At 31.0% G+C, this 20,307-nt stretch overlaps 2 protein-coding genes across 2 annotated transcripts; both read right to left on the reverse strand.

The window, feature by feature from the left end:
* Positions 1-982: 982 nt before the first annotated feature.
* LOC144848342 (uncharacterized) lies at positions 983-5,901 on the reverse strand. The gene is made up of 3 exons (XM_078705060.1): positions 5,505-5,901; positions 5,043-5,282; positions 983-1,418 (listed from the first exon to the last, which is right to left on the reverse strand). The coding sequence occupies exons 1-3, from the start codon at positions 5,899-5,901 to the stop codon at positions 997-999; spliced, it is 1,059 nt and encodes a 352-aa protein (XP_078561186.1). The 3' UTR covers positions 983-996.
* A 9,921-nt stretch (positions 5,902-15,822) lies between these two features.
* LOC144848155 (uncharacterized) lies at positions 15,823-20,284 on the reverse strand. Its single transcript, XM_078704849.1, has 8 exons — positions 20,159-20,284; positions 19,861-19,913; positions 19,422-19,569; positions 19,200-19,324; positions 18,250-18,492; positions 17,329-17,490; positions 16,870-17,088; positions 15,823-16,430 (listed from the first exon to the last, which is right to left on the reverse strand). The coding sequence occupies exons 1-8, from the start codon at positions 20,182-20,184 to the stop codon at positions 16,330-16,332; spliced, it is 1,077 nt and encodes a 358-aa protein (XP_078560975.1). The 5' UTR covers positions 20,185-20,284; the 3' UTR covers positions 15,823-16,329.
* Positions 20,285-20,307: the final 23 nt, after the last annotated feature.

The following is a 20,307-nucleotide window of genomic DNA, read 5'->3' on the forward strand; positions in this document are numbered from 1 at the left end:
TTTCCGTAACAATTCTCGCAGAACCTCTTCCTTCCTTTGAATGCTGTCATTATTATAGTATAGTATTTTTATTATATAAAGCATAGTCGTTCAGGTTAAAGTTAACTGTCAGCGTTAATCTTCAACTTGCATACCACGTCTCTGTGTCTTTATCATCATCATTTAATAACCTTTCTTCCTCCTCCTTCTGTTATTAATAATTTTTCATTCATGTATTGTAGTGGAAACCAAAAACAAATACTGTAGTTTATTTAACATTTTTTATTATTAATGCACTTGTTGAAAAAAAACCAAAAACACAACTATTAGGATAAGCACGTCCAGATAATAACTTACAATTTACAAATTTATATATATATATAACTTTATACTTTATCGTTTCGATCTGGCTTTTCACTTTTTTTTTTGTATCTCCATTGAGATCCAGCCACTGATACCCACAGCATAAGCGAAAGGCTAAATCAAAATGATAAAGTAAAACAGCCAGAAAAGTTAGCAGAGCTTTCGGGCAACACTAGCCCTTCATCAGTGTATATATATATACTGTATATTTATATATTGCCATATTTTATTATATTTACAAACTATATATTTTTACTAAAAATAGCATTATAATTTCATAAGATTAAAAACGTATTGAAACTGTGTTAGTTTCGGTTGATAACAGCTACCATGAAAAACATTTCCTCAAACTCTGTATATTTGTAGTTTGAATAGATTTTTGTTTCTTCAATATGTGCTTTGGCCTGATATGCTAAATTACTGATGGCATCATTGTGTCTATATTATTTTTGTGAGCTTGTGCTTTAAAAAAATAAAAAATAATTATTTTATGACATGAACCTACATATAAATGGTATTATGCTATATAAAATGATTGGTTGAATTTGGTTTCTATATTTTTCAAACGATACAATATTGTGTTGTGTCCTCTCTGTGAAACAATGTTCTTTTTTTTACTGTAAGTTTTCGAAAAAAAAGTGGTTTAGTTCCTGATTATTTCTCCAATGTAAAATAATGATGTGGTACTGTAGCATCTGTTTGGCTAACTTCTTCTTCTCTGCGGTTATTGTCTTCATCTGTGTTCTGATCTCTACTGTAGATGTAGTTAGCCTCAGCACTCATTGCTGTATCTTTAATTGTGTGGTACACTCCATCATCAGCATGTACTGTAGGTGGAACGTTAGTAGTACTGACAGAATTCATAGTGGTGCTGTTTCTCTGATTATTTCCAGCAGGTTGTGGAGTTGAGCCAGATTTTCTCTTGAGTAGGTAGATGAGAATGAACACCACTATCAACAGAATCATTGTAGCTGATGCCAGGATTATGGTTAGTTTGTTTGCACTCTCCTGAGCAGCTGCATTAGTTGGCATATTTTGGCATTGATTAGTTGCATTAGTAGGCATACTGTCTTTCACTGTAAATTCTATCTCATCAGAGCTGCTTTGAGCAATACTTGTCACCAGACACTTTACAATGTAATCACCAGCTGTTAAATTGTTGAAGCATCTTTCATTGTCATCATTACCATGATAACTATTCAAACCGTTTAATATCCAAGTATAATGTTTCTCACCAGATCCTTTTGTAGTCCCACACTTAAAGCAATGTCCATGCATTGTCTTTATTTTCACTCTTAATTGACTAGGGTAAACTTTTAAAAGTAATGTATAGCACCGATGGTTTTCAATTTTCAATTTGGTAACACAGTAAAAGAATATACCATCTCCCTGTTCATACCCTTTAAATGTCTGATTAAAAGGCAATGTCCTTGTGTTCCTATTTAAATTATACGACTTTGTAATGTTATTTTTCCCTTGGATCCATCCAATTGTCATTTGATAATTTTTGTTTGGTTTTGTTTTCCGTTTCACCATACATTTGATTGTTACTTCCTCACCTTTGATGATGTACTCTACTAAATCTTTACAGACAATTCTCCAATTAGGATCTTGTGTATCTTTTCTTGTTACATGTGAAGGAATCAGAAAGTATTGATGATCATCATCTTGGCAGGTGTAAATTCCAGCATCTTGTTGTACATTGAAAGAGATGAACAGTTCACATGTTACTTTTAACTTTAACAGAGAGTTTTGTTTTAAAACATTGTTGCCAACACTATATGTACTAGACACATTATACTCTTTACTTGAAGGTATGATGTTCACAGGTTGTATCCCATTTTCATTGAAATAATACTGTGAATCAAACTCAACGTCCAGTTCTTCTGCTGTAGCATCTCTGACAAACAGCAAACTGACAAACACCATTAGACACAGCATCATTTTTGTTGAATTTTTCAAATTTAATGAATTTGATTCAACTTCTTGTTTGATAACTTGGACTGAGTAAACAGATTCCTATTTCAGATGTATGTATTTCTGCTATGGTGAAACCAAACTAAATGTCTAGTTTTTTCAAAGAAAATAAAACCTAAAATTTACTTTGTTTTGCTGCCATCATTTGTGTAGTTATATTTATAATAAAAACATAATTTTACTTTCTATTCTTTAAGTAAACTTAACATGATTTCAACAATAACATTCAACTTTCAGTATGAAATATCTATAAGCAATGAGACGCCATTTTAATTGCACTATTTTTAATGTGGGAAAATATTTTCATGAAATTATAATTAGCATAGTTTTAATTAACCAATCACAATTATATGGTTTTGAAAAAGGGATGGATCTTAAAAGCTAATAATTTGACGACTCAATATGATTAATTAGGCCATTGAATTCATGACGATATAAATCATTATGTTCTTTCTATTTAATATCAAGTTCCAGAAGTTATTTTTAAATACATTTAAACACAAATGTTGCTAACTGTTTTAACTGTATCAGCAAATTATTTAATATCTCTTTTTGCAAATGATTTATTCTAACACTTGTTAATGTTAATTAATTGTATTTACATTTCAAATATATATAAACACTACCACTTTATGTATTTTAATAAAGTTAAATGTGTTTCAATTAAAGTTCATGATATTTTTTTAAAGCCAACACATATCTTATATAAATGATATACTATGTACACTATAGTTGTAATATTTTTCATTTGTGGTTTCTGTGAAACAATGTTCTTTAAATCAACGTAGTACATTGAAAGATCTTAGAAAGATAGGGAAGGGAAGAAAGGAAGAAGAAAAGAGAGAAAGAAAAGTGAAAGGAGAAGTAAGGGGGAAAAAAAAAAGTAATAATGATAATAATAATAATAATTAAAAATAAATAAGGGAGTCAGTTTCTCTCTGTAAAAGAATAACTAAATAGAATAATAATACACAACCAAATACAGTAGAGCTAGCAAAACAGAGTTGGAGGAGCAGAGTCTTCACATATGAAGTTGGCTCCAAATACGAAGAAGAAGAGATATAAAGTTATTTAGTTTATTACTTGATTAATTTCTGGTGACTTCTTCTCTGTTAGTTTCTTCATATGTATGTTTATTGTCATTCTCACTATTTCGTGTCGTATCATCAATTGTGTCATACACCTCACCATCACTCATTGCATGTGGAACATTAGCAGTGTATAAGCTATTATAATGAGCAGTTATTGTATTACTAGTTCCATCAGGTTGTGAAGTGTTGTTGCCACACTTTTTCTTTAATAGGAAAATGAGAATAAACACCACTATCAACAGAATGACTGTGGTTGATGTATATATTATTGTTATTATTATGCTTACGTTATTGAAATTAGCAGTTGCATCACTTAGCGTAGGCATACTGCCATCTCTATCCAATGTTTGCCTCACACATTTTTATAACTTTTGTGTGTTGATTGATTGATTTTTTGATGTCATCAATCTATATCCTACGAGGTCTGCCCCTTCTTCTTTTACCTTATATTATTATTATATTCTAATGTAACCAATCAAATATCAATATCATACTTTTTTTCTTGCTGCAGCAATCATTGTAGTGGAATCCAAAATAATCAAGCACAAACAAAATGTTTTAGTTAATATTGTATTTAATATTAATGCAAATTCGCTTTTTGTAAGCCTATTTAAACAGAATATTATCCAAAAACCCAACTATTAGGATAAGCACTTCCAGGTAATAACTTAGTGGATTAAACAAATATAGGGCACACTTACATATAAAAAAAAAGAAGTTAACATATGCACAAAGAAAGTGTTAGTTAGATATTAACAAACTGATATATATTTGCTATATTTTGTTATATTTACAAACTATATAGTTTTACTAAAAACTATAATATGTATTCAAATAGCATTATAATTTCATAAGATGAAAAACGTATTGAAACTGTGTGTTAGTTTTGGTTGCTAACAGCTATCATGAAAAAATCCCCATTTTATTTATTTTCTTACAAGTTTAAATCTTTACTTTGCTTACTAATACTTTGTACAGTGCTAAACATTTCCTCAAACTCTGTATATTTGTAGTTTGAATAGATTGTTGTTTCTTCAATCGGTGCTTATGGCCTGATGCTAAAATTCTGATCAGGCATCATCTTAAAAAAGTCTTTTATGATATGAATCTACATGCAAATGATATTCTATATAAAATTATTGGGTGAGTTTGGTTTAAATATTTTTCAAACAATGCAACACTGTGATATGTGTCCTCTCTATGAAACAAGGTTCCTTTTTACTGTGAGTTTCTGAAAAAAGTTGTTGTTTGATTATGACTCCAATGTAAAATAATGATGTGGTACTTTAGAATCTTTTTGGCTAGCTTCTTCTTCTCTGCTGTTATTGTCTGCATCTGTGTTCTGATCTCCACTGTAGACATAGTTAGTCTCAGCACTCGTTTCTGTATCTTTAATTGTGTAGTACACTCCATCATCAGCATGTATTGTAGGTGGAACATTAGTAGTACTGACGGAATTCACAGTGGGGCTGTTTCTCTGATTACTTCCAGCAAGTTGTAGAGTTGTGCTAGATTTTCTCTTTAGTAGGTAGATGAGAATGACCACCACTATTAAAAGAATCATTGTTGCTGATGCCAGGATTATAGTTAGTTTGTTTGCACTCTCCTGATTAGTTGCATTAGTTGGCATACTGTCTTTCACTGTAAATTCTATCTCAGCAGAGCTGCTTTGAGCAGTAGTTGTCACCAGACACTTTACAAGGTAATCACCAGCTGTTAAATTGTTGAAGCATCTTTCATTGTCATGATAATCATTCATGTTTTGTCCATTTAACATCCAAGTATAGTGTTTATCACCAGATCCATCTGTAGCCTGACACTTAAAGCAACATTCATGCAGTTTATATATTTTGACTGTTAATTGAGGGTAAACTTTTAAAAGCAATGTATAGCAGATTGAAAATTGTATATCAATTCTAGAAATACAATAAAAGAATATACCATCTCCCCATTGATAACCTTTAAAGGTCTGATTAAAACTTACTGTCTGCGTGTCCTTACTTAACTGATATGACTCTGTAATGTTATACATTCCTTGGATCCATCCAATTGTCATTTGATAATTGTACCATTTTATTATTTGTTTCACCTTACATTTGATTGTTAGTTCTTCACCTTCTATGATGTACTTTATTAAGTCCTCACAGGCAATTCTCCAATCAATATATTCAATCTGAATTATGTTGACGTTACCTAAAGGAATCAGATAGTATTGATGATCATCATCTTGGCAGGTGTATATTCCAGAATTTTGTTGTACATTGAAGGAGATGAACAGATCACATTTAACTTTTGTCAACTTTGATGAGTATTGTTGGAAGTTACTGTTGTCAACACTATATGCACCATATATTGAAACATTATACTCTTTACTTGACGGTATGATCTTCACAGGTTGCATCCCATATTTGTTGGAATAATACTGTGAATCAAACTCAACGTTCTGTTCTTCTGCTGTAACAGCTCTGACAGACAGCAAACTGATCATCATCATTAGACAGAACATAATTTTTGTTTAAGTTTAATGAATTGGATTCAACTTCTTGGTTTAATAACTTTGTCTGAGTAAAACAGATTCCTATTTCAAATTTATGTATTTCTGCTATGGTGAAACCAAACTAAATGTCTAGTTTTCCAAAGGAAATAAAAACCTAGAATTTACTTCTTTTTTTGCTGCCGTCATTTGTGTAGTTGATATATTTATATTAAAAATATAATTTTACTTTCTATTCTTTAAGTAAACTTAACATGATTTTATCAATAACATTCAACTTTCAGTATGACATATCTATAAGCAATTTTAATTGCACTATTTTTAATGTGGGAAAATATTTTCATGAAATTATAAGAAGCATAGTTTTTATTAACCAATCACAATTATATGGTTTTGAAAAATTGATGGATCTTAAAAACTAATAATTTAGACTCAATATGATAGAACAAGTTATTATAGACCATTGAATTCATAACGATATAAGTCATTATGTTCTTTCTATTTAATATAAAGTTCCAGAAGTTATTTTTAAACACAAATGTTGCTAACTATTTTAACTGTATCAGTAAATTATTTAATATCTCTTTTTGCAAATGATTTTACACAAATTCTAACATTTTTTAATGTATTGTATTTACATTTCAAATATATATAAAAAGTACCTCTATATGTATTTTAACACATATATTTATTTTCAACACATATCGTATATATTATAAATGATATACTATATGAGGTACACTACAGTTGTAATATTTTTCATTTGCGGTTTCTGTGTAACAATGTTCTTTAACTCAACGTAGTACATTGAAAGATATCAGAAAGATATAAAGTTATTTAGTTTATTACTTGATTAATTTCTGGTGACTTCTTCTCTGTTAGTTTCTTCATATGTATGTTCATTGTCATTCTCACTATTTCGTGTCGTATCATCAATTGTGTCATACACCTCACCATCACTCATTGCATGTGGAACATTAGCAGTGTATAAGCTATTATAATGAGCAGTTATTGTATTACTAGTTCCATCAGGTTGTGAAGTGTTGTTGCCACACTTTTTCTTTAATAGATAAATGAGAATAAACAGCACTATCAACAGAATGACTGTGGTTGATGTATATATTATTGTTATTAGCAGTTGCATCACTTAGCGTAGGCATACTGTCTTTCACTGTAAATTCTATCTCATCAGAGCTGCTTTGAGCAGTAGTTGTCACCAGACACTTTACAACGTAATCACCAGCTGTTAAGTTGGTGAAGCATCTTTCATTGCCTTGATAATTATTTAAGTTTTGTCCATTTAATATCCAAGTATAGTGTTTCTCACCAGATCCACACATAGCCTCACATTTAAAGCAGTGTCCATGCATTGTCTTTATTTTCACTCTTAATTGACTAGGGTAAACTTTTAAAAGTAATGTATAGCACCGATGGTTTTCAATTTTCAATTCGGTAACACAGTAAAAGAATATACCATCTCCCCGTTCATACCCTTTAAATGTCTGATTAAAAGGCAATGCCCTTGTGTTCCTATATAAATTATACGACTTTTTAATGGTATTTTTCCCTTGGATCCATCCAATTGTCATTTGATAATTTTTGTTTGGTTTTGTTATCCGTTTCACTTTACATTTGATTGTTACCTGTTCACCTTCTATGATGTACTCTTCTAAGTCTTCACAGGCAATTCTCCAGTTAGTATCTTGCATATCCTTTCTTGTGACAAGGGAAGGAATCAGAAAATACTGCTTATCATCACCTTGGCAGGTGTAAATTCCAGTATCTTGTGCATTGAAGGAGATGAACAGTTCACATTTAACATTTGTCAACTTTGATGAGTATTGTTGGAAGTTTTTGTAGCCAAGACTATATTCACTATATAATAATGAAACATTATACTCTTTACTTGACGGTATGATCTTCACAGGTTGCATCCCATTTTTGTTGGAATAATACAGTGAATCAAACTCAACGTCCTGTTCTTCTGCTGTAACATCTCTGACAAATAGCAAACTTACAAACACCATTAAACACAGTATCATTTTTGTTTAGGTTTAATTAATTGGTTTAAACCTCTTGGTTCTTTGATAACTTGGTCTGAGTAAACAGATTCCTATATTCAACTTTATGTATTTCTGCTAATAATGGTGAAACCAAACTAAATGTCCAGTAAAGTTTTCCAAAGGAAATAAAAACCTACAATTTACTTTGTTTTACTGCCGTCATGTGTGTAGTTAAATTCTTATATTAATATTAAAAATATAATAATTACTTTCTATTCCTAATGTAAACTTAATTTGATTATGTTTGTAACTTTTGAGTATAAAATTAAAATGCATATTACAAGCAATGAAATACACGCCATCATAATTACACTCCATCATGTTACAACGGGAAAAGAATTTTTACATGAAAGGTCTGCCCTTTCTTCTTTTACCTTCTATTATTATTATCATTATCATCATCATTATCATCATCATTACTATATTCTGATGTAACCAATCAAATATCAGTATCATACTTTTTTTCTTGCTGCAGCAAAGGCATGAAGTGACAGATTGTAGTGGAATTCAAAATAATCAAGCACAAACAAAATATTTTAGTTAACATTGTATTTTAATGTAAATGCAAATTTGCTTTTTGTAAGACTATTTAAACAGAATATTATCTGAAAACCCAACTATTAGGATAAGCACTTCCAGGTAATAACTTAGTAGATTTATTTTTAAAAAACAAGTTAATTTATTGCCATATTTTGTTATACTTACAAACTACCGGTATATATTTTGTCTATAAACTATAATATGTATCCAAATAGCATTATAATTTCATAAGATGAAAAACGTATTGAAACTGTGTTAGTCTCAGTTGCTAACAGCTACCATGAAAAAACACCTTTTTTGACACGTTTCAATTCATGGTTACTTTGCTTACTAATACTTTGTTCAGTGCTAAACATTTCCTCAAACTACTCTGTATTTGTAGTTTGAATATATTTTTGTTTCTTCAATCTGTGCTTCGGCCTGATATGCTAAATTGCTGATGGCATCATTGTGTCTATATTATTTTTGTGAGCTTGTGCTTTAACGAAATACGAAATTATTCGTTTATGATATGAACCTACATAAAAATGATTGGTTGGGTTTGGTTTTAATATTTTTATGCAATGCAATATTGAGATGTGTCCTCTCTGTGAAACAATATCCTTTTTTTTTACTGTGAGTTTCCAAAAAAGATGTTCCTGATTATTTCTCTAATGTAAAATAATGATGTGGTACTTTAGCAACTTCTTCTATGCTGTTATTGTCTGTATCTGTGTTCTGATCTCTATTGTTGTTGGTCTCAGCACTCATTGCTGTATCTTTATTTGTGTAGTACACTCCATCATCAGCATGTATTGTAGGTGGAACGTTAGTAGTACTGACGGAATTCACAGTGGTGCTGTTTCTCTGATTACTTCCAGCAGATTGTGGAAGATTGCCAGATTTTCTCTTGAGTAGGTAAATGAGAATAACCACCACTATTACAAGAATCATTGTCGCTGATGCCAGGATTATGGTTAGTTTGTTTGCAGTCTCCTGATTAGATGCATTAGTTGGCATACTTTCGCACTGATTACTTGCATTAGTTGGCATACTGTCTTTCACTGTAAATTCTATCTCATCAGAGCTGCTTTGAGCAGTAGTTGTCACCAGACACTTTACAACGTAATCACCAGCTGTTAAGTTGGTGAAGCATCTTAGACTTTCATTGCCACGATAATTATTTAAGGTTTGTCCATTTAACATCCAAGTATAGTGTTTCTCACCAGATCCATCTGTAGCCTCACATTTAAAGCAACGTTCATGCAGTTTATATATTTTGACTGTTAATTGAGGGTAAACTTTTAAAAGCAATGTATAGCAGATTGAAAATTGTATATCAATTCCAGAAATACAATAAAAGAATACACCATATCCCCATTGATAACATTTAAAGGTCTGATTAAAATTTACTGTCTCTGTGTCCTTATTTAACTGATACAACTCTGTAATGTAATATTTACCTTGGATCCATCCAATTGTCATTTGATAATTGTTGTACTGTTTTCTAATTTGTTTCACCTTGCATCTGATTGTTATCTCTTCGCCTTCTATGATGTACTTTATTAAGTCCTCACAGGCAATTCTCCAATCAATAGATCTGATCTGAAATTTGTCGTTGACGTTGACGTTACCTAAAGGAATCAGAAAATACTGATTATCATAATCTTGGCAGGTGTGTATTCCAGCATTTTGTTGTAAATTGAAAGAGATAAACAGTTCGCATTTGACTTTTGTCAACTTTGATGAGTATTGTTGGAAGTTATTGTAGCCAACATTATATGAACCATATAATGAAACATTATACTCTTTACTTGACGGTATGATCTTCACAGGTTGCATCCCATTTTTGTTGGAATGATACATTGAATCAAACTCAACGTCCTGTTCTTCTGCTGTAACATCTCTGACAAACAGCAAACTGATAAACACTATTAAACACAACATCATCATTTTTGTTTTAAGAAACTTCTTGGTTCTTTGATAACTTGGTGTGAGTAAACAGATTCCTATTTCAACTGTATTTCTGCTATGGTTAGACCAAACTAAACATTGTGCAATAAGGAAATAAAAACCTAAAATGTCCTTTTTTAGTTGCCATCACGTGTACTTATTTATATTAAAAATAAAACTTTACTTTCTATTCCCAAAGTAAACTTAAAATACTTTTGTTTATGACTCTGTAACTTTTAACTTTTGAGATTAAAATACATATCCAAGCTTGAAATATATGCCATCATAATTGCACACGATATTGTGACTTAATTATTTTGGGGAAAAAGTATTTCCAAGAAATAAATATAAGCAAACTATTAAATAATCATAATTGATCATAATGTCTATCTATATTTGGTTTTGGTTTCATCTTCACATTGAAGGTTGGAGGTCATGCTTTAACAGCCGTCTCTATCCAATTTTCATAACTTTTTGTGTTTATCCATTCTTTGTTGTCATCAATCCATTTTCAAAGAGGTCTGCCTCTTCCTCTTTTACCTTCTATTATTATTATTATCGTCATCGTCATTATCATCATTATCATCATCATTATTATCATCATCATCATCATCATCATCATCATCATCATCATCATTATCATCATCATCAATATTATCATCATCATTATTATATTCTAATGTAACCAATCAATATCATACTTTTTTTCTTCCTGCAGCAGATTATAGTGGAATCCAAAATAATCAAGCACAAACAAAATGTTTTAGTTAACATTGTATTTTAATGTTAATGCAAATTCACTTTTTGTAAGACTATTTAAACAGAATATTATCAGAAATAATAAGGTAATAACTTAGTGGATTAAACAAACACTTAAATATTTAAAAAAAACAAGTTAAAATATGCACAAAGAAAGTGTAAGTTAGATATTTATAAATTGATATATATTGCCATATTTTATTTTATTTGCAAACTATATATTTTGTCTATAAACTATAATATGTAATATGTAATAGCATTATAATTTTACAAGAATAAAAACAACTACCATGAAAAAACACCTTTTTTGACACGTTTCAATGCATTGTACAGTTTTAAACATTTCCTCAAACTCTGTACATTTGTAGTTGGAGTTTTTGTTTCTTCAATCTGTGCTTATGTTCTGATATGCTAAATTACTGTCTATATTTTTTTATGAGCTTGTGCTGTAACAAAATACAAAATTATTCTTTTATATGAATCTACATATAAATGATATGGTATTTAAAATGATTGGTTGAGTTTGGTTTTGATATTTTCAAAATGATGCAATATTGTGATGTGTCCCCTCTGTGAAACAATGTCCTTTTTTTCACCTGTGAGTTTCCAAAAAAAAAGTTCCTGATTATTTCTCCAACGTAAAATAATGATGTTGTACGTTAGAATCTTTTCTGCTAACTTCTTCTCTGCTGTTGTTGTCTGCATCTGTGTTCTGATCTCTACTGTAGATATAGTTAGCCTCAGCACTCGTTGCTGTATCTTTAATTGTGTAGTACACTCTATCATCAGCATGTACTGTAGGTGGAACGTTAGTAGTACTGACGGAATTCATAGTGGTGCTGTTTCTCAGATTACTTCCAGCAGGTTGTGGAGTTGTGCCAGATTTTTGCTTTAGTAAGTAAATGAGAATGAACACCACTATTAACAGAATGACTATAGTTGATATCAGTGTTATTGTTAGGATGTTGGCACTCTCCTTGGCATCTTTCACTGTAAATTCTATCTCATCAGAGCTGCTTTGAACAGTAGTTGTCACCAGACACTTTACAACGTAATCTCCAGCTGTTAAGTTGGTGAAGCATCTTAGACTTTCATTGCCATTTAAGTTTTGTCCATTTAACATCCAAGTATAATGTTTCTCACCAGATCCATCTGTAGCCTGACATTTAAAGCAATGTTCATGCAGTTTATATATTTTGACTGTTAATTGAGGATAAACTTTTAAAAGCAATGTATAGCAGTACGGGTATGAAAATTCCAGAAATACAATAAAAGAATATACCATCTCCCCATTGATAACCTCTAAAGGTCTGATTAAAACTTACTGTCTGTGTGTCCATATTTAACTGGTATGACTGGGTAATGTTATACATTCCTTGGATCCATCCAATTGTCATTTGATAATTGTTGTACCATGTTCTTATCTGTTTCACCTTACATTTGATTGTTAGTTCTTCACCTTCTATGATGTAGTTTAGTAAGTCCTCACAGGCAATTCTCCAATCAATATATTCAATCTTAATCTTGTTGACGTTACCTAAAGGAATCAGATAGTATTGATCATCTTCATCTTGGCAGGTGTATATTCCAGAATTTTGTTGTCCATTGAAAGAGATGAACAGTTCACATTTAACTCTTGTCAACTTTGATGAGTATAGTTTGAAGTTATTGTTGCCAACATTATATGAACCATATAATAATGAAACATTATACTCTTTACTTGACGGTATGATCTTCACAGGTTGTATCCCATTTTCATTTGAATAATACTGTGAATCAAACTCAACGTTCTGTTCTTCTGCTGTAACAGCTCTGACAGACAGCAAACTGATCATCATCATTAGACAGAACATAATTTTTGTTTAAGTTTAATGAATTGGATTCAACTTCTTGGTTTAATAACTTTGTCTGAGTAAAACAGATTGCTATTTCAAATTTATGTATTTCTGCTATGGTGAAACCAAACTAAATGTCTAGTTTTCCAAAGGAAATAAAAACCTAGAATTTACTTTTTTTTTTGCTGCCGTCATTTGTGTAGTTGATATATTTATATTAAAAATATAATTTTACTTTCTATTCTTTAAGTAAACTTAACATGATTTTATCAATAACATTCAACTTTCAGTATGACATATCTATAAGCAATTTTAATTGCACTATTTTTAATGTGGGAAAATATTTTCATGAAATTATAAGAAGCATAGTTTTTATTAACCAATCACAATTATATGGTTTTGAAAAATTGATGGATCTTAACAACTAATAATTTAGACTCAATATGATAGAACAAGTTATTATAGACCATTGAATTCATAACGATATAAGTCATTATGTTCTTTCTATTTAATATAAAGTTCCAGAAGTTATTTTTAAACACAAATGTTGCTAACTATTTTAACTGTATCAGTAAATTATTTAATATCTCTTTTTGCAAATGATTTTACACAAATTCTAACATTTTTTAATGTATTGTATTTACATTTCAAATATATATAAAAAGTACCTCTATATGTATTTTAACACATATATTTATTTTCAACACATATCGTATATAAATGATATACTATATGAGGTACACTACAGTTGTAATATTTTTCATTTGCGGTTTCTGTGTAACAATGTTCTTTAACTCAACGTAGTACATTGAAAGATATCAGAAAGATATAAAGTTATTTAGTTTATTACTTGATTAATTTCTGGTGACTTCTTCTCTGTTAGTTTCTTCATATGTATGTTCATTGTCATTCTCACTATTTCGTGTCGTATCATCAATTGTGTCATACACCTCACCATCACTCATTGCATGTGGAACATTAGCAGTGTATAAGCTATTATAATGAGCAGTTATTGTATTACTAGTTCCATCAGGTTGTGAAGTGTTGTTGCCACACTTTTTCTTTAATAGATAAATGAGAATAAACAGCACTATCAACAGAATGACTGTGGTTGATGTATATATTATTGTTATTATTATGCTTACGTTATTGAAATTAGCAGTTGCATCACTTAGCGTAGGCATACTGTCTTTCACTGTAAATTCTATCTCATCAGAGCTGCTTTGAGCAGTAGTTGTCACCAGACACTTTACAACGTAATCACCAGCTGTTAAGTTGGTGAAGCATCTTTCATTGCCTTGATAATTATTTAAGTTTTGTCCATTTAATATCCAAGTATAGTGTTTCTCACCAGATCCACACATAGCCTCACATTTAAAGCAGTGTCCATGCATTGTCTTTATTTTCACTCTTAATTGACTAGGGTAAACTTTTAAAAGTAATGTATAGCACCGATGGTTTTCAATTTTCAATTCGGTAACACAGTAAAAGAATATACCATCTCCCCGTTCATACCCTTTAAATGTCTGATTAAAAGGCAATGCCCTTGTGTTCCTATATAAAGTATACGACTTTTTAATGGTATTTTTCCCTTGGATCCATCCAATTGTCATTTGATAATTTTTGTTTGGTTTTGTTATCCGTTTCACTTTACATTTGATTGTTACCTGTTCACCTTCTATGATGTACTCTTCTAAGTTCTCACAGGCAATTCTCCAATTAGGATCTTTCATATCCTTTCTTGTGACAAGGGAAGGAATCAGAAAATACTGATTATCATCATCTTGGCAGGTGTAAATTCCAGTATCTTGTGCATTGAAGGAGATGAACAGTTCACATTTAACTTTTGCCAACTTTGATGAAAAGAATTGTTGGAAGTCATTGTTGCCAATACTATATGAACCATATAATGAAACATTATACTCTTTACTTGATTGTATGATGTTCACAGGTTGCATCCCATTTCCGTTGAAATAATACTGTGAATCAAACTCAACGTCCTGTTCTTCTCCCATAACATCTCTGACAAACAGCAAACTGATAAACACCAGTAGACACAGCATCATTTTTCTTTAGGTTTAATTAATTGTTTTAAACCTCTTGGTTGTTTGATAAAACTTGGTCTGAGTAAACAGATTCCTATTTCAACTGTATAATTGTTTTGCAATAAGGAAATAAAAACCTAAAATATCCTTTTTCCATTGCCATCATGTGTAGTTATTTATATTAAAAATAAAACTTTACTTTCTATTCCCAAAGTAAACTTAATATACTTTTATTTATGACTCGTTCTGTAACTTTCAACTTTTGAAATTAAAATACATATCCAAGCTTGAAAATATATGCCGTCATAATTGCACTCGATATTGTGACATTAATTATGTCGGGGAAAAGGTATTTCCATGAAATTAAAAGCAAACTATTAAATAATCATAATTGATCATAATGTATATATATTTGGTTCCATCTTCACGTTGAAGGTTGGAGGTCATGCTTCACCAGCCGTCTCTATCCAATGCTTGCCTGACACATTTTTTTAAAACTTTTGGTGTTAATCCATTCCTTCCTCTTTTACCTTCTACAGTATTATTAAATTCCAACCAATGAAATATCAATGTCACATTTTTGTTTTGTTTGAAGTGACAGACTTTTTACATGATGTATCATTATAAGCTGATAGATAGCTTTATGATAAAGCAGTAGGCAAATGCAATCACAGTGATAAAATTGTTGTGATGTAACAATTTTTAATGATTCCTAATGACACTATTCAAACACAAAAATTACAATTATTTTGTAATACAAATGTATCGACAAATTTATTTAATATCTTTCTAAAAATGATAATATACAAATTCTATGTACTATATTACATTAGTAAATACTCTATTTACATTTCAAAAATATTTAAACTTTTACAGATTAAAGCATATGACAAATTATTATATATAATTAAAATTCTTGGTGAATTCCATGTTGAAACAAACTTTTCAGTTTGTGCTCTTCTCAATTTGCAAATACCTCATTCAAATAGTTTTGTAGGGTTTATGAAAGTTAAAACATTGTTATACATGTTTATTTTACAAATCATTTTCTGAAAAATTGAATTTGAAATGGCTGTGACTTCAGCTTGTAAAATGTGTAGATCCCAGATGAAAGATATAAAGTCCTTGAAAAAAACAAGCTACCTGTAACTTCAGAATTTACTTGTAAATTATTTTGTTCGGAGAGTACTAATGGTACAAGTTGTGTAGTGACAGCTGATAATTAAGTTTGGAACTTGGTAAAGTCTTGTATCATGAATGCAAAGGTTTCACCCTTGCAAAACGAGAGAGTCCAAGACGTCGAGGTTGACTCGGAGAAATCAGTTTAACACCGCCTAAAGGATTCTCTCCACCTTTAAAGATAAAAACACATGGCATAAATTAATTTTACAATGCAAAATCAAAAGTGTAAACACCACAGTCCCGATTGAATACATTGTGTTGTGTTTGTATTGCCCTAACGCATAATTGTGTAATTTTTTTTTCTTATATTTTTATATTATTACTACTATTTGTTTCTTATTTACTTATATTTATGCATTGTATGTATTGTTTATTATTATTTGATACAATCATTATTAGTAGTTATTTTAAAGCTCTCTTGAACTTATATGGTCTTTTCCAGGCTTTGTTCTTTTTATTTGAATTCCCATTTTTATTCTACGGAAGTAATTAACTTTATTAAAACTAGAAAATAATTAAACCTATTCAAAGTAATATTTAATTAATCTTCATTTTTCATGTTTTTTGGGGGGACAAAAAAAAAAGTGGAAAAAACAGCTGAACCCATACCAGGAGACATGACTATAGGCTTCCTAACGATCTCTTTTGGTGTGCAGTATGTAGAGGTTTTTGAAACACCACTTCTATTAGCTGGTGGTGTGAATCCTCTGCCTATTGTCTTTGTTGGAATCATGGCAGCACTTTTATTTGGCAATGAAGCTGTCGGAACTCTGCTAACTGAAGTAATTTTACAAGGAGGTGATGCTTTAGTTTTTTTGGCAGCTTTCCCTATATATTAAAATCAAAAATATTATTAAATTTGATGAATCTGTCAACAAATACATATGTAAACTAAAACACAAATTTGTCTGATCTCTACAGTAATTTTTCTTAACATGAACCGATATCCATTTGTTTTACTATTGAGGAAACTTGTTTAATCGTTAGTCCTCGCAATTTTTTTACCAACGTCTTCAAAAGCTTAAAAACAGGAAAGAAAGTTGTTCAACCGGTAAAAACAAAACAAACCTGTCGTTGGCTTGGATTTCTTGGTAGTATTTTTTTCCTTATTTGCTACAATCTTCTTTTTAGGTTCCTTTGGCATCTTCGTTTTTGGTTTGGATACTTCATAATCACTTTCATCATCACCATCATCAGAGAAGTCACCATCGCTTCCGTTATCAACATCACCTAATAAAAATGTTTATTTTGTTTAATAATTAGGGATAATTTTACACTACAATTGCGGTCATTTTTATACCTCATGTGTATGCATGCATGTAGTGTAATAGCAAAGATGTGTACAGAAAACAAACGTACAAATGCTCTCTCTTACAATATAGATTCTGCAGTGTTAACACCAATTATTACCCTTAAAGCGTGGTTCCCCCCTAGACCGACGTATCGAAGCAAAGTTCTGTACTTCGTAATCACATGGAACCAATGACGCGAAAGTGCTGCAAACATCGCTACGGTAAATCAAATCAGTTTGATTTCATGCAACGATGCAAGGCAAGAACACTAGAAAACACAATAGTACAGTGCGTAGCCAAGTGCGCTGGATGAACTTGCTGGATTATACAGGGGCTATTTTGTGAACCAGTTCACCGGGGTAACCCCTACTCTTCTCGAATAATGAACTGGGTTATTTAAAGTGCACACAGGTTATAACTGTGTACACTGGACCTACGGTTTATAGCCCTTAACTGAAAAGACTTGTTCCACCACCAGAACTAGGAGCGAGTCGGCTTTGAACCCTTGCCGATGTTGCTGGTCCTTTAGGTACGTTAAACGGGGCCCCTGCCTTAACCCCTCGGCCATTTGACTCTCCATTTGAACCAGGTCGAGTCTACAGCAACTAACGTTGGCACGCAATAATCAGGTTTTATTTCATGCAGACGGGGACAAACACTTTGGAATCATATGTAAACAAAGATGATTTAAACTAACCAACATGGAAATCATCATCACTATCATCTTCTTGATTCTCTGCTAATGATTTCCTTGAAGCTGAAGCCCTTCTTGATGGTTTGCCGCCCTCTCTGACATCTTCTTCCAATATCTCAATACTGGGTTCATGGGTAGCAACACAGTTCTGATTAAGTTGAGGAGGCTGTATGGATGTTAGTAAAGAATGCGGAGCTGCAACAACTGGTGAGAGATTTGCTTTTGATGGTTGTAAATTACTTTCATCTTAGAAAAAAAGGAAAATAATTTTTAAAAGAACATGTATTTCTGCCATTATTCTAAGAATTGCAACAAGAAACTTAGCCAGTCTACATTTTGCTGTATCACACAACAGATTTTACCTGAAAAATATGTGATAATTAAATATTATCTAATATCTATTCAGAAGTTTGTATTGGTGATCATTTATTCAAATGTGTCTTATCCACATTAAGGTAAAATATGTCCAGTATCGTAGGTAAATTTTGTCTTACTACTCCACATGGACATCACATGATGCGCCTGTATTATGTTAAACCTATAGCTGGGATATTGTAGACATTCAATTCAATTCAATTTCTTTATTGCTGCAAATGCCATCAAGGGCCAATATCCGCTTAAACATACTACATCATACAAACATATACATATTGTTGTTATCATTACTATATATATTATAATAGGTCACATCTTAAGGGCAGTTTTTATGTCAAGTACATAAGATGAAAAGATTGAGAGAGAGAGAGTAGAGTGAAGAAAACGAGTAGTATGTCCTTTAAAGGGAAGATGAGAAGAGTGTCGATTATGGCGAAGGGCCATTGACATAGTACTAACAGGAGGAAGAAATGGACAAAGTGGGTGATACATTTTACAGGTAGATTCTGGGAATAGCAATTTCATGTTTTATTGTTTTTATTTTTCAAGTTATAATATGTTGTAGTACATCTTGTTACCATTATTATTGTGAACTACAGCTGCTATTTCATCATTTTCCTTCTGAGATTCTTGTTTTGATAATTCCAACACCTTTTGAATTTCTCTTTCAAATGACTGTTCCTCTAATTTTTCCAATGATATCCTTTTATTTAAAAAATACAGTAAGTACATTAGTTTTCCATGGTTACGGTAAAACATTTATTTTGCACTCAGGCAAAGTTTAATTTACATGTTCATACCTTTCTCTTTTCTCTGCAACGTCATTCCTCTTTTCTGTAGATTTCTTCTTTTCATTTTTCAATTTAGTAGTTTTAGTTTGTTTATGATTAGTTGCTTTTTTATCTACCCTTATTTTTTTAAGTGGTGGTGTTGGAACTTCAAAATCATCTATAGTAGATATAAAATAAAAAAAACAGAATTAATATAAAATAAATATAAATAAAGTTTTAATTGAATGTTAAAAAAGTAGGCTAATAATAAACGACCTGACCTAAATAATGTGTTTACTTATTATTAATTATTTACACAGCTGCCATCAGCTCTTGAAGTTTTTTTTGTTGAATACTAGTGTAGTATATTACATTGGACCCGTTTAAGCCACGGGATTATTAATAGATGTATAATCAAATAATTTAAAGAATTATAACAAAATAAATTGTTGTTAGTATTAACTATTACCATCACTTCCATCTTCTTGAACAAATGATGAATAGTCAATAGCTTTACGCGACCTGGAAGAAAAATGGGAAATACAAATAATAAGATAAAAAAAGTATACATCAAAAGGCAAACATCTAAGTTAAGCCTAGGCTGACACAACAGGTAGCCAGTTCACTGACACTCTCTGCTCTACTAGACAAAAGGGTGTTGTTGCTGGTTTGGTTAGGCCTAGCCTAAATAGGCCACTACTTAGCCTAGCTTTGAAGATGGATTTCAGTAAACACTGCCTGATAATAAATTATAATATAAAATTTACCTATGAGGTCTACCAAAGTCAGACATTACACAGATTATAATGAAATCAAGTAAAAAACATGAACAGGAATGTGATTGTGAACCCAAAAACAATAACAAAATCGAACTTCCCGCTCTAGACTCTATAAACCAGACTTCGCTCATCTCTCA

This window comes from Antedon bifida, chromosome 7 (genome assembly GCF_963402885.1).
Source record: "Antedon bifida chromosome 7, ecAntBifi1.1, whole genome shotgun sequence".
NCBI lineage: Eukaryota > Metazoa > Echinodermata > Crinoidea > Comatulida > Antedonidae > Antedon > Antedon bifida.